The sequence below is a fragment of the Penicillium nucicola genome, assembly GCF_028828085.1.
Source record: "Penicillium nucicola strain IBT 29836 chromosome Unknown utg000002l, whole genome shotgun sequence".
Lineage (NCBI taxonomy): Eukaryota > Fungi > Ascomycota > Eurotiomycetes > Eurotiales > Aspergillaceae > Penicillium > Penicillium nucicola.
Genome location: NW_026643126.1, coordinates 1961429 through 1974632, shown reverse-complemented (window position 1 = coordinate 1974632; position 13204 = coordinate 1961429). Strand labels below are relative to the sequence as shown.

General features: G+C 47.7%; 6 protein-coding genes across 6 annotated transcripts; 2 read left to right on the top strand and 4 right to left on the bottom strand.

The window, feature by feature from the left end:
- Window positions 1–412: 412 nt before the first annotated feature.
- N7511_002514 (fungal specific transcription factor domain-containing protein) lies at window positions 413–1480 on the bottom strand (the record flags this gene model as incomplete). The annotated part of the gene is made up of 1 exon (XM_057124939.1): window positions 413–1480. One exon carries the CDS (start codon window positions 1478–1480, stop codon window positions 413–415), a length of 1068 nt encoding a protein of 355 aa, XP_056987098.1.
- Window positions 1481–4373: 2893 nt separating this feature from the next.
- On the top strand, window positions 4374–5812 carry N7511_002513 (asparaginase; the record flags this gene model as incomplete). Its single annotated transcript, XM_057124938.1, has 6 exons — window positions 4374–4489; window positions 4560–4857; window positions 4908–5283; window positions 5342–5390; window positions 5444–5593; window positions 5650–5812. 6 exons carry the CDS (start codon window positions 4374–4376, stop codon window positions 5810–5812), a joined length of 1152 nt encoding a protein of 383 aa, XP_056987097.1.
- A 233-nt stretch (window positions 5813–6045) lies between these two features.
- Window positions 6046–6534, bottom strand: N7511_002512 (uncharacterized protein; the record flags this gene model as incomplete). Its single annotated transcript, XM_057124937.1, has 1 exon — window positions 6046–6534. One exon carries the CDS (start codon window positions 6532–6534, stop codon window positions 6046–6048), a length of 489 nt encoding a protein of 162 aa, XP_056987096.1.
- Window positions 6535–7469: 935 nt separating this feature from the next.
- N7511_002511 (MCT family MFS transporter) lies at window positions 7470–9064 on the top strand (the record flags this gene model as incomplete). The annotated part of the gene is made up of 5 exons (XM_057124936.1): window positions 7470–8272; window positions 8313–8341; window positions 8405–8510; window positions 8564–8839; window positions 8902–9064. The coding sequence occupies 5 exons, from the start codon at window positions 7470–7472 to the stop codon at window positions 9062–9064; spliced, it is 1377 nt and encodes a 458-aa protein (XP_056987095.1).
- A 202-nt stretch (window positions 9065–9266) lies between these two features.
- On the bottom strand, window positions 9267–9718 carry N7511_002510 (ATPase inhibitor IATP mitochondria; the record flags this gene model as incomplete). The annotated part of the gene is made up of 4 exons (XM_057124935.1): window positions 9267–9306; window positions 9357–9422; window positions 9471–9539; window positions 9588–9718. 4 exons carry the CDS (start codon window positions 9716–9718, stop codon window positions 9267–9269), a joined length of 306 nt encoding a protein of 101 aa, XP_056987094.1.
- A 508-nt stretch (window positions 9719–10226) lies between these two features.
- Window positions 10227–11924, bottom strand: N7511_002509 (uncharacterized protein; the record flags this gene model as incomplete). Its single annotated transcript, XM_057124934.1, has 4 exons — window positions 10227–10537; window positions 10596–11366; window positions 11414–11676; window positions 11734–11924. 4 exons carry the CDS (start codon window positions 11922–11924, stop codon window positions 10227–10229), a joined length of 1536 nt encoding a protein of 511 aa, XP_056987093.1.
- Window positions 11925–13204: the final 1280 nt, after the last annotated feature.

The window sequence follows — 13204 nt, the reverse complement described above, 5'->3', positions numbered from 1 at the left end:
AAATGTTTCGGATTTTGCACAAGGCAAGAGAAGTGCTTAAGGGGGTTTATATAGGTCGGAGCTTCAGGAACAGCTCATTGCTGGTGACTATATGTGGCCTGTTGCGTTAGACCGATTAACTCCGTCTAAACAGCGCTGCTTCGACCGAGGGCATAAAGCTCCACGTAGGGGAGAGTAACCCTGCAAAACACCGACTAGCTCGACGTGCATCCGCTGTGGGTCTTAATATTTAGTATCCTCCAAGTTAAAGTAGAAGCGTTGGAAACGCACAGGTCTGTCATCGAAGTCCACCAGGGGCTACAAGCCTCCAGGGCTACAACCACATATCATAAAGCTCTTGGCACTGGATTGTTTGAACACAATGGGTATATATGAATAAGAATACTGTTTATATCCAAGGTGCCATTGAAGTCTATTGAAATCCCGAGTCTGGTAAAAGGAAGTCCCAGTCCAAATCCAGGTCAAAGTCAGGCGCGAATTCTCCATGTTGGCCAACCCCGACCCCTGGCACTGCACAGTCGCTCGAATGCGCCAATGAAGCAGTGTCGGCTAGTTCCAATAAGAGACCACAACAGAACTCGAGACTATCCTTAGCGCCTTGGGCAATACTCAATTCACAATCGGCACCTGTTTGCTTCGCCTCCACTAGAGCGATGATCATGCTCATAAACATATGACTCTTGATGTTTGTTTCACCTTGACGAATTCGCTCAGCAGAGAAAACATTAAGATCGCGGACAACCTTTTCAAGTAGTCCGATATAGCCGTGGTTGCGGTGCAAGGTTCCATCCAAGCGTTGAGTTTCAACTTGCGCCAGGAGCTCAATGCTGATCACGGTCATCGCACACCATATACCCTCCCTAAAAAGGCCTCCACCTGTAGCCATTAGTTTGGATGTACTTTTATCAGGCTCCGGTGACATGATGGCCATGGCAGCGTCTAAGCTGGCTTTCAAAGATGAGGACAATAAAGGGTTCGTGCGAGCCTGGTGCATGAACGGGCAGTGCAATATAATCATGAACCGGCGAACCAAATAATCAAGAATGTTTCGCTTGAATGGTGCGATCCCCGGATCTGAAGCTTCCTTTAAACCCCTTTGAGATGAGGCTAAAGCGTCCGTTAGCTCAGAGCTCAATTCAATGACATCCAGGTATGATATTTTCGAGCTGAGACTAGTCAGTGTATTCAAAATCCGTAGACGTATTGGCAATGACTCGAGAAGGAGAAGTTGCATATAGGTGGTAGTGTATGTGCTCATAGGATGAGAGAGAAGTTCACCGGAAGACTCTCCAATATCTTCATCATTTATGTTCGCAGGAGGCAGGGTATCAGACTCTGGAAGGTTGGGTGACACCGCTGAGTCCAAAGCTGCCTGCACCGTCATCTCAACGATGGTAGCCCATAGCCTTCTGCGGACTTCAGCCTGTAGCACAGATATTCCCATAAGGTGCTTGGGATCGCGATGTAAATTGATTTGCATGGCTTTATGAACCAGTGTCCCCATGGATGTCCAGACCAGATCAGCACCTATCGAGAATATTTGACGCGCCAGTATCGTCAGGCAATCAATTTGCAGCGCAGAAACACTAAGTCTGTCTTTTTCCAATGGCCCAGACAGCCATACCTGGGCTGCGTATACCCAGCGATGGACCGTATGACGAAATTCGATGTCTGTTTCCCCTGGATGGATACTTGAACCTATCCCGATAACGAGAAGAATCTTCAGACGTAGCTCGGTCGAAGCGCTGGCAGGATTGCTCCAGAATTTGGCATATTCAGCCCAGAAAGACGGAATGTGAAGAATCCGCTGTGTTGATTCGAACGCTCCGAGGTATAGATTGACCATGGTATCTGCGACATCTCGCGATGGGGGTTCAAGGCCGAGCTGGGGGTTCATTGACGATCGACTCGGCCGCCAGGCTTTGAGGCTTCGCGCTATAGCTTTGGATCTCCTGAGAAGATCGCCAACCTGGGATAGAAGGGCCTGAGTCTCAAGGCCTTGGTATGAGCACCCTGTACCATTACCAGTAGCCTCGGAATAGAATGCGAGAAATGGATCAAACTTGTGACATAGTAACTCAGCGTGAATCATAAAGCAAAATAGAATAAAACATTGGTACCTCTTTGGCCGTGCCCATCCACAGGCTCCACCGCATAATTCTTGTCTTGGAAAAGATCCATTCGGAACTTTCAATACGCGAAGGGCGTTCAAGAATTGCTTGATTTGTCTCAGATAAGCTACCAGCCGAGTTTCCTACTGAAGATTTCTCCAGAGCCTCGACTCGGCGGAGAAGATCAGCAGGATTCGGCGGTGAGTTATGCGTTTGGAATGAGGCATGTCTCTCATTTAGATCCGAGGGGTCGCAGATGTCAATCTGTGTTGCTGTTGCCGGGGGGCTGGCGATCTTGTTGTGGGAGTGAGGGATCCCTGCCAGAGGTCTTGGTCCGTGGGTGATCTGCCCCTGGCTCGCCGAACAGGCCGTGCCGATGAAGGTGCAAGACTGCCGGCCTCGGAAATATCGCCTGTGTCACGCGGAATAGAGGCAGGTCGATCTCCGTAAGCCTGGTAGTTGCATCGCAGCTGAGTGACGACACAATGCGTGCAAGGGTCTTTTCGGTCACATTTGATTTTTCGCCGGCGACATTCCACACAAGACCGAGCTATTCTGCGGCGTCGGCGTGGTCCAGACTCCATATCGGTCCGCTAGGAGCGAAGAGGAGCTTCTCGGTGCATAGGATGTCAAGGATTCGGTCGTAAGCATGATGCCGCTTATGCCCGGTTATGACCGAGTCTAACCTAGTTAGGAAAAATTTGTCTGAGGTTTGGAGCACTCTCTCACGTGTTCCATGTTCTACAGAATTCATGCCTCAGGCGATAGTTTATTGGAGCTAAATATGACTAGATCTTACTAAGTTATTGAGGGACGGCGTTAGATTTATATTCTCGTTATTTTTACCGGCCTTGTTTGAAATCTGTATCGCGAGATAGACTGAGCTGAAGCTGTTGTGCGAATTCCGTAGCGATTGGGCGGAACAAACTTACTATCGAGACAATCCCTTTGGTCCATGCACTGAAGAGTGGTACAGGCACCTGTGTTGTGTTTGTTGCGGTCTATTAAAAGTATGGTTTGCTTTTCGGCCTTTAGCAGTTGTCGCAGAAGAGGTCAACAAAGAATATGGGAGCTAGGCACCATTTTGCCAATCAAATATCAATGTAATCGGTAAGACAGCTGCCCACTGGATTCAAAACGCATCCTATCCGCAATAAGAAACCATCAGATTCTATCTCGCTCACCCACTAAAACCCAAAGACTGGCGTGGTCTCGCAATTACCTTGGCATCGGCCGAAGGCTGTCAGCAATTCCGTAAACTCCGAAACATGTTGGGGTTCTAAAGATAAGCTCTCGTATTCAATTGTCATAGCCTTGTATGGCTATCAACAACTTCTGATGATTTTGCTATGATCATTTGGAGTAACTATGCCTAGACTGGCCACAGAATCCCTATTGTGTCAAATTATGAGACCTTTCAATGCTATGAAGGCTGTACATCCAAGATATCAAGACAGAAACACGCTCAATCGTTACCCTGTCCTTCCAGCTACTTTGGAATTCAAAGTAGCATTTAAGAAGTTACAGTGCTGAATGATAGCATTTGAAGACCCCAAAATGCAGCATATTAACTATACTCCAAAGATTAGAATGATCCCATGATGGCCAAGGGTCCAGTACCCCACAAATGTAACTTGACCGAGTCCATTCAGGGTTCATAGAAAGTGAAGCTCCAATTTCTGTTTCATTCTCCACGGTGTCCTAAGCTCAATCGTCCTATTTTGCCTAATAAAGTGAAAGGTTTCACCGAGTATACCATTCATTGTACACCATTCTCTTGGTGTATAAGATTCACGCTAAAATTATCTCACCAATAGCTGACCGACCCATCCTTGGGCTGTCTTCTTATTCTCCGTGCTTCATGGCATTCATATCACAGAAGCTCGATGGTCTAGAGTTTCTATATCACAAAAGACGCAAATGAAAATCATCTAATTCCTTGCTGGCTTCTCACTGTTCATGGTTCAATTCAACACGTATACTTAAAGGTCGCTTGATGACGCTCTATCCTTGGCTCATATACTCACAGCCTTCTCTAAATTAACTTTGAAGCTTCCTTATCTTTCAATTATAGCAAACCGAGATAGACAGATAGATGCCGTACCCTGGTATGAATTGTCGTTACATAATTTCTCGAGCCAATCTACGAATCCTTACCCCAACAAACAAGCTTCAGGACTACAAATCATATAAAAGGGCATTCAGAACTACTTTGATCTGTACGAATCGCACGTCTGGCTCAATAGCACGTAATTGATCATCATGTTCGGTACGCTCATTGCCACGACGCTTCTTGCCCACCTGGTCATGGCCTCACCAGTTGAGGTCAAACATTGGAAGGACCCCAGCACCAATTTAACTTGGATATACAAGAACTCGTCACTGCCGAGAGTCATGCAAGTAAAATGATCATACTTTGGTAAAAGAAGTCTCTAACTCTACTCATAGGCTATACAACACTGAAGATGGAACAATTCTCTCGGGATCTACCCACGGAAGATTGGATACTATCAATTATGGCGGTGGCATTGGGGGCTTGAGTCCAGAGACGCTAATTGAGAGTGTTCCCGAAGTTCTCGAAATTGCTCAATTCGCCGTCCGAAACATAAGCGGCACTGGCAGTGCTAATGCCGACTCGGACAGATTTCTAAACATCTCAATGGACGCTCACCAGCAACTTTGCACCCCAGACTCCAATGTTGTAGGGGCTGTCATGATTCATGGCACTAACACGCTTGCCGAGACTGTATGTCCTATGTTCAGGAAAAGACCCTGAAGTTAGCTGATAGATTGCAGGCTTTTGGTGTTGATCTCACCCTAAACTGCTCCAAGGCATTTGTCGCTACAGGGTCCATGCGACCAAACTCAGCCATGTCACCCGACGGGCCATTCAACTTTTACGATGCAGTCAGAACCGCTATTCACCCCGAGGCTCGGGACCGTGGGGCCATGATTGCGTTCAACGACCATCTAGTATCCGCTTTCTATGGAACCAAGACAAATGGAAACACGGTTTCAACATTCTTGGCCATTGATCAAGGCTACATCGCTCAGATAATTGCTGGACAGCCATACTTCTTCTATGGTGCATCTCTTCCAAAAGCTCGCCACTACTTCAATCCTTTCAATATCACTTATCCTCTGCCCAAGGTGGTGGTTCTATATGGTCACCGTACGTGAAGAATGACCTGGAATATCTGTGAACTCTGTTAACACACATCTTCAAACAGAGGGGTTCGATGCAAACCTGCTACATGCAGCAGCAAAGGATGGCGCCAAGTAAGGTTCAGTCATGAGGATTATCCAGCAAGCTCTAACGCAGATATTCATAGGGGTATTGTCATCATGGGGGTAGGTCCCGGCGGATTGAGCACAGCTGCCACTGAGGCTGCTGAACATCTCCACGGGAAGGGAGTAATCACTGTCGCATCGCTCCGTCCCTTCTTTGGCGCAGTTGTCCCTAGCCCAGAACCAGGCAATATGTAAGGAAATCATGTCCGGAATTCCCCCATAATATCTAAACTGACATGATGGACAGTATCAGCTCTGGCTTCCTACATGGCGAACAGTCCCGCATCCAGCTCCAGTTGGCTCTCGCTTCGGGCTTCGAATTTGATGAGATTCGCAGGTTGTTCGAGGGAGAGATTCGGAGAGCTGTCTACAACTATGCCACGACCTTTTACAATGCCACGAATGTGTGAAAGGTAGAAACTGGGACGCTCTTCTAATCTGATTAATTAGGAGTGGGCTTGCGTTTAAAGGAGAGGAATGCAGTGGTAATGTGTCTTTGAAATAGATTCATAAAAAATGTAGTAGCAACTGAGCTGCACTTTTCAACGCCTTGGATATATATGCACAAGAATTATAAAAACCCCTCCAGAAACTCCGCTCAAACCAGACAAGAACGCTTCAAACAGGCCATGCGAGGTCTTAATTACATCTCCCCAATCAACCTCCAACAAACAGTCTTAGCAACCTCCCCTTTCTTCCCCGCAATCTCCATCTCACACAAAGCCTGATCAAGAGCCTCCATATCCCAAGCATTAGGATTGTGCCTTGTATCCTCCGCCACCTCTTCATGTTCCCAGGACTCATCACAGCCAGGCATGAGCGGGAATCTGCGAGGATGCTTCTCTTCAAGCATATCGACTTTGTGAAGAAGATCGTCGTGCACGGCCCCAGCGACGACTTTTTGCATGGAGATCCCGGCAATTACATGGCGGAGATCTGGCTCAGCAGCATGTGCTTCTTTTCTGATCTTCTTGAGGGACAGCTCGTAGAGTCGGTAGGGTAATCGTTCCGAGTCAGTGGTTGGGTTGTGGCTGGGAACGGGACTGGCGACGAGCGTCATGCGTGGGTTTTGGATTTGGCGCTGTTTCCTCACTTGAGGGATGTTTCTCGTGATGATTCTGGTGCACTGCATTTTGGTATTGTCTCAATTGGGTTGAGAGATTTGTGGGTATGTTTGTGTGAATGTATAGATGTAGATGTGGATGTATAGATGTGGGTGTATAGATGTGGATGTGGTCGTTAAATAGCAGATGTTATCTGTTTTGCGGGGATAAATCGGCTTAAAAAACAGAGTAACCCATTGGGGAATGAAATCATGGCATGTCCGTACTTTGATCATACCACCAGAAGATAGGGAGAAAATCGGGATCGGGGAGGAGCGGTGGCGAAAAAGTCATGCCACCATTTCCACCTACTGTGGGATATTTAGTCTTCACATTCATTGTTCATGTTGATGTCAGAATATTATTCATGTCAGTTAGTGGCATTGATTTACAGGCATCAACTGAATTCAATAATCCATAGATGACGTTGTTTTCCCCTCAATTTACGATACCTGATACCCGCATTCCTACAGAGTCGCAATACATTTCCAATGCTGTGCAACATCTTTCCAAGTCTGGTGAATGATTCCCTGGTTCTTAGAACTTCCCTGGATCAAAGAAGGCACTGCCAGGCATTGTCTGGTGATATCGGGATGTGACCCGACGAGGCTTTCTTTCGGCCGTGAAAATTCTTTCCATCCGGAATACACGAATTGAAGTCAATTTCCAGTTCGAAATTACTCAGACCTTGTGAACTACTCGTATTATCTCTATTACTCCCGAAATTCCAAAAGACTGGTTAAATACATAACTCTCCACTAGATATGCCAATATCAAAGATCGGATAGCCATCCCGACATCTATAACCCCACCATGAATCATGGAGAAAGCAATGCAAGCCTCGATCGACATGACTCACTTCACAATACGAGCCGAAAATTAAAACTCCCATCTCTGAAGCTGTCTTTTCACATCACCAAGTGAGCAAAAAACAGGGAAGCTCGCCACCACCGCTCACAAGAAAATGGCCGAACACAAATCAGCCACAATCTCAGTCCAGCAACACTACCCATCAGCCCAAACAAGCGTAGAAAGCTTCCCCGCAGGACCAAGCACAAACAGAATCACCGATGAAGAAGCCCCCCAATCAGCCTTCTCCATAATCGAGCCCCCAGCCGAGCTGGCAACCGTCACAACCCACTTCACAGATCATTTCCCCGAGCACAATGCCGACGACATCTTCCCAGATGGCGGACTCCGCTCGTGGAGCGTTGTTCTCGGCTCATTCCTGCTCCTGATGAGCAGTTTCGGGGTGATGAACACAACAGGTATCCTGCAAAACTATTTTTCGTCGCACCAACTGTCCCAGTACTCGCCCAGTGCCGTCGGTTGGATTCCGGGGCTATTCACTTTCTTTGGTCTGAGCGTGTCCGTCCAGGTTGGCCCGATGTTCGATCGCTATGGTCCGACTGGGATTCTGATGGCCGGTACGGCGATCTATGTTACCGGGTTGATGCTCCTCGCTGAGAGTTCTGAATATTGGCATTTTGTCTTGACGCTCGGGGTTCTGTCTGGCACGGGTGCTGCACTTTTGAGCACGGTTGCTTTGGCTAGTGTGCCGCAATGGTTTGATCGCAAGGCTGGTCTTGCGATTGGGATTTCGATGGCTGGGGCGGGTCTTGGTGGTGTGCTTTTTCCCTTGATGCTCAGGGCTGGATTCTCAAAGTTGGGATATAAGTGGACGATTAGGCTTTTGGCATTTATTGTCTTGGCTTTGTGCATTGTTGGGACGTTTTTGGTGAAGGCGAGGTTGCCAAAGGGAGAGGAGTAAGTCGACGGTAAATCTGCGCTCTTTGAAAGATGCCAGGTTTACCTGGTTGACGATGGGTATTTTCAGTAAGTAACCAACTATAAGTGAATGTGCATCGAAGGAGGAGCCATATATCTGACCGTGTCCAGGCCTCGAGCTCGTCGTGTTCGCCAGTCTGGGTCTCTATCCAACCTATGTCGTTCTGCAAGGGTTCTCGACCAACACTAGTGTGCTTCTGCTCTCCGTGCTAAACATGTGAGGGAAGACTATTCCGCGATGCCTCAAATCGAAAGACTGACATGAGACAGAGCATCCACGGTCGGCCGTTTGATCGCCGGAGGCATAGCCGATCGCTACGGAAGAATAAACACCCAGGCCGCGCTGATTGCCCTAGGGGCCTTAGCTGTCTTCGTCATCTGGTTACCCTTCGGAGATACCCTGCCAGGACTGTATACTTTCTCGTCGGTCTTCGGGCTAGCATCGGGATCATTCCTGAGTCTGGCACCAGCCTGCATTGGGCAAATCTCCAAGGCCAGCGAGGTCGGTGGACGGTTTGGATTGACATATTCCATTGTCAGCTTTGCGTAAGTCATCTTTGCAGACCCTGGTGTGCATGTTGGTTCGTGGCTGACAAGTATCCCTCTAGTACCCTGATTTGTATCCCAATTGGAGGGGAGATGCTAGACAAAGTTGGCAAGAAGGCAATGGTAGCCTATCTGGGAAGTGTCTTGATTGTGGCACTTGGCATGTTTGTCATGGCTCGATGGGCTTGTCTCAGCTACCGGTGGAGATGGCAAGCAAAGATCTAATTTAGATTGGCAAGAAATTGATCTTACAACAGGGGGCAGGTAAAAAATTTCGTTTTCATTTGGGAAATTCGAATATAGCGCTAGATTGAGTGGTATCGAATACATATTTGTGCAAGATCAGGCCATCTCAAATGATAAATTTGGCGCTCGTACTGCAGTATCTGTGATCGTATGATCATCGACCAATGGTCGGAAGCCGAAGTTAGTTCTGTTCACCACCCTGGCTGTTGGTGAACTCCTCACTGTGGCATGTCAGATTTATTAGTGATGAGGTGCAGAGAAAGAAACATACAGATGTTTGTCAAGTTCATCCATATGCTGGCGCTGTTCCTTGATCTTCTGCCGAAGACGCTTAACCCTGCACTGTCATTAGTATCGGCGTGCAATAACAAATCATCCAACATACTTCTCTATCTCTTGCTCCCGAATATACATAAGTTCTTGCGCGGCCTCACGTCGCGCAAAGGAATCCTTTCTAGGGGAAGTTAGAAATGAATGACGTCATACATTAAGCTATGCATACTCGGCCATAAAACCCCGCGACTTGGGAGACCCTAGATCACCGGCAGCCATAATAGCGGGAGCAACTGAGAATGATCGGATAATTGATGGATTGAACACTCGGGAAATGGGTCGCGAAAGGGCTGATTGCATGGTGAAAATCGGAGATGGAGGTAAGTGCGAGGATGGGTTATGTCGATCTGTTTGGTGTGTGTGGGGGGAATGTGCACCGGGACAATGATGTATCCAGTAAATTGCGTGTTATGTTGCTCTCTGTACAAGTGCAGATCAATAGAGATAAACCGAAAGTGTGTGGCAGGTCGATGCTATTTATGAGGAGATGACTTCATGGGAGTGTCAGGTGATTCTATAGACTTGATCCGGCGTATGACGGAGATTGGAGGACTAATCAGGGAGTGCTGGAGTGGGCGCACCGGTTACGCTTCAGACTTGGACATCGCCACGTCCCCGCACTTTTGGCCCTTTCGGAGTTGGCTTGCGGAGAACATTTCCTCGTACGGTCTTGATCTATTGGCATTGCAGTAAATACTTCCCTGCTTATTGTTAATGGTTTATCCTTTCTATCAATGCGGTAGATCTCAGAGGAGACTATCTTCAATAACTCAATTGAATCTTGATTTCCATCTTATAGACGAATTTCTTATAATACATAACGGAATCCCTTCTGCAACCGTCTCGCCGCAGCAATGTCAATACCCTCAACTTCAGCGGTAACCTGCAATCGACGAAGATCCTTCGGGCTGAGCTCTACCTCTTCATTCTCAAGTCTCAACTGACGTTTATTGAGCATGTTCAGGTTGAAGTATAAGAACAGAGCACACAGTCCACCGATGACTTGTAAAGCGATGCACACACCCATAGCTGTCTCGTAGTGTGGCTCTTCTTTGTCCATGTACGTATACGGTGTCCAGATTGAGGCGCTGTTTCCTAGAGAATTGAAGAATGCAAAGGCTATAGTAGTCAGTACTGGGACTGGGCATGGTGTGATCAGAGAGTAAAAAGGACTTACCAGCAGCACGCTTAGCAGGTGGGCGAGGGATCGAACTGGCGAGCCACGAGTACAGAGTACCGTTTTGGGCAAAGACGAAGACCATGAGGAAGAAGGAGAAGTATCGGGGTCCGAAGGTATTGGTCTTCATATAAACCACGAAGCCGATAATCGTAATTGGGATGGGGTAAACGAAGAACCAGAATCTCTTCTCCAATTTATCAGAAGCCCAGGAATGACAGAGAGAATAAATGACCATGAAAATGTATGGGGGTGCCACGAGAACGAGGGAGATGGTCTGATCATAATGAACCGAGTTTTTGATCAGAGTCGGAAAGAAGTTCTGGAAGCCAGCTGCTCCGGTGATACACATATAGGCAATGGCAAAGGCGTAAGTCTTGATATCGGTCATGGCTAACTTCAAGCCCCTTATTTGGTTCGCACCACCCTTCTCATCCACATCGGCCTCGCCAGCCTCAATGGCAAGACGGCGTTGGGCAACTTTGCGCATCTCTGGGGACAGGAGCTTCCATGTTTCCGGGAAGTCGGGCAGAATAAAGCAAATGGCCAGTCCGATGGCACAGGTGATGGAGCCTTCAATTACGTATAGCCATTGCCAGGCGGACATTCCTCGCTTTCCTTTAAGACCGTGAAGGATACCGGCGGCGATGAGGTTTCCGAACGCTCCGCTCAGTAAGGAGCCAGAGTAAAAGATACTCATCCGGAAAGCCAACTCTTTCTTGGTGTACCATTTCGAAAGATAGAATAGGACGCCACTAAAGAAGGGTGCCTCTGGTCTGGGTCAGCGAATGTAAAATGGAAGGTGATGGGAACCCTACCGACGAAACCCAGAATAAACCTGCATGCAACAATGCCTCCATAGCTAGTCACTTGACTTGTCAAAGCAGATACCAAGCCCCAAGCACAAACGAAGAATCCAATGTATAGTGAAGGACGACCCATATAGTTCAGAAGCAAGTTGGAAGGTACCTGCATCAGAATGTATCCGACGAACAGAATAGACAGGCCAGTTTGGTATTTCGTATCATCGAGACCCAGGTCCTCCTCCAGACCTTGGAGCTTTGCTGCGGCATAGTTGTTTCTGTAGCCATTAGCATAGGTGACTTTTAGCAGAACTCGTGCTGCTGGCATCGCTTACCGATCGATATAATTCATCAGATAAACCAGAATGACCAAAGGCATAATCAGAGTATCAATGCGCCGGCGCAATTTCTTCTCAACAACCTTTTCCTCCTCAGTCAACCCAGCCATATGGACCACCTCCTCATGGCTCAAGTCGACCTTTGCACCCAACTCCGAATCGGTGATAGTATGATCATTTCCGGTCATATTGAAGTGAACATAAACTGGAAAAACAACCAGGAAAGTCCGGGGTAGACGATCATTTATGTCTACAGTCACAGCAGGTTATCTCATAGAACAAGCTCTCGCATTTCCCCCGTGAATTCTGGGGAAACGTGGGGGGGACAACGACATCCAATCATGTTTGCGGGGAAATGGTCGAATGCGGAGATATAAGGGAAAAGCATGTCATGACGGCATAGATGATCTCTCATAGGTGGTATTGTCCCACGGCCCCCCACGGTGGAGGCCAATTTCAGCCTGAGATGCTCTACTGAGTTTAAGCCGTGGACCGTACTGGGAAGGTCACTTGGACCGGTCTGCACAAGCCTTCGGGTGCCAAGTCTCGGGCTTCAGGGAGTCTCGCTCATTGTCCGTTCCAGGATTGTGAGCCGAGTCATACTCGGACAAAGTCCGGTATCAGGAACCCCTGCAACTTTGGGCTCTGGCTTTGTTTGGTGCTCCATGTGAAAGGAGACTCGAGGAAAGCATATCCCGAAATCAGGCGCTTTATTAAAAGATGGTTCATTTGACTGAGGGCATTATAGTATGATGGTTGATTTGACTGCGGAGACTACAGTATGATGGTTGAGATGAACACCGATCCTGCAGATGAAGAGAAACTACCCCAGACTCCAAATCCCGCCACACCCCGGAACCCAGCGTTCCTCTGCCAAGACTTTCCCGTCTCGAACTTCGTCACTCGCATTTCCTCCGCGTGGAGTCCTCGACTCGAAACTTAGCATTTCGGGTTCACCATCTTCGTCTTAGTGCGATCTTCTCATTTCGAGTCGAGTCAAATCAACCCCCGGGGCCCTGCCGATCGAACATCTCAACTGAGTCGTTCTTCTGTGCTTGTCAAATGGCCCAGGATTTTCACCTCGGTAAGTTTCTCGGGCGATACAACCGGTTCCTGCCCGTGTTGCATGATCTGTGAGATCTTGTGGGCATCTGCTGTACTGTACAGTAGTGGTTATGCTTTCCCGGATCAGAAGATCAAGACATGAGCTACTCTGTTTCTGACATTCTCCCTGAGGAGATTGTTGGAATCAGCTCAGGGGAGGATTGACTTTGATATCTCTCTTTGAAAGATCCATTTACTTCCGATGCGATTGCCCAGGTGTAAGAATCTTCTGTTCACTTGTTTGACCTATACATGTTTGCTCGGTTTGTTCCTTTTGCCTCAGGCACCAATGTGTGCCTTATTTTGGATAGCGAGAGCTATCATCCATACAGTAGCGTCGAAAGCTTGTTTGTGGCTTTAAATA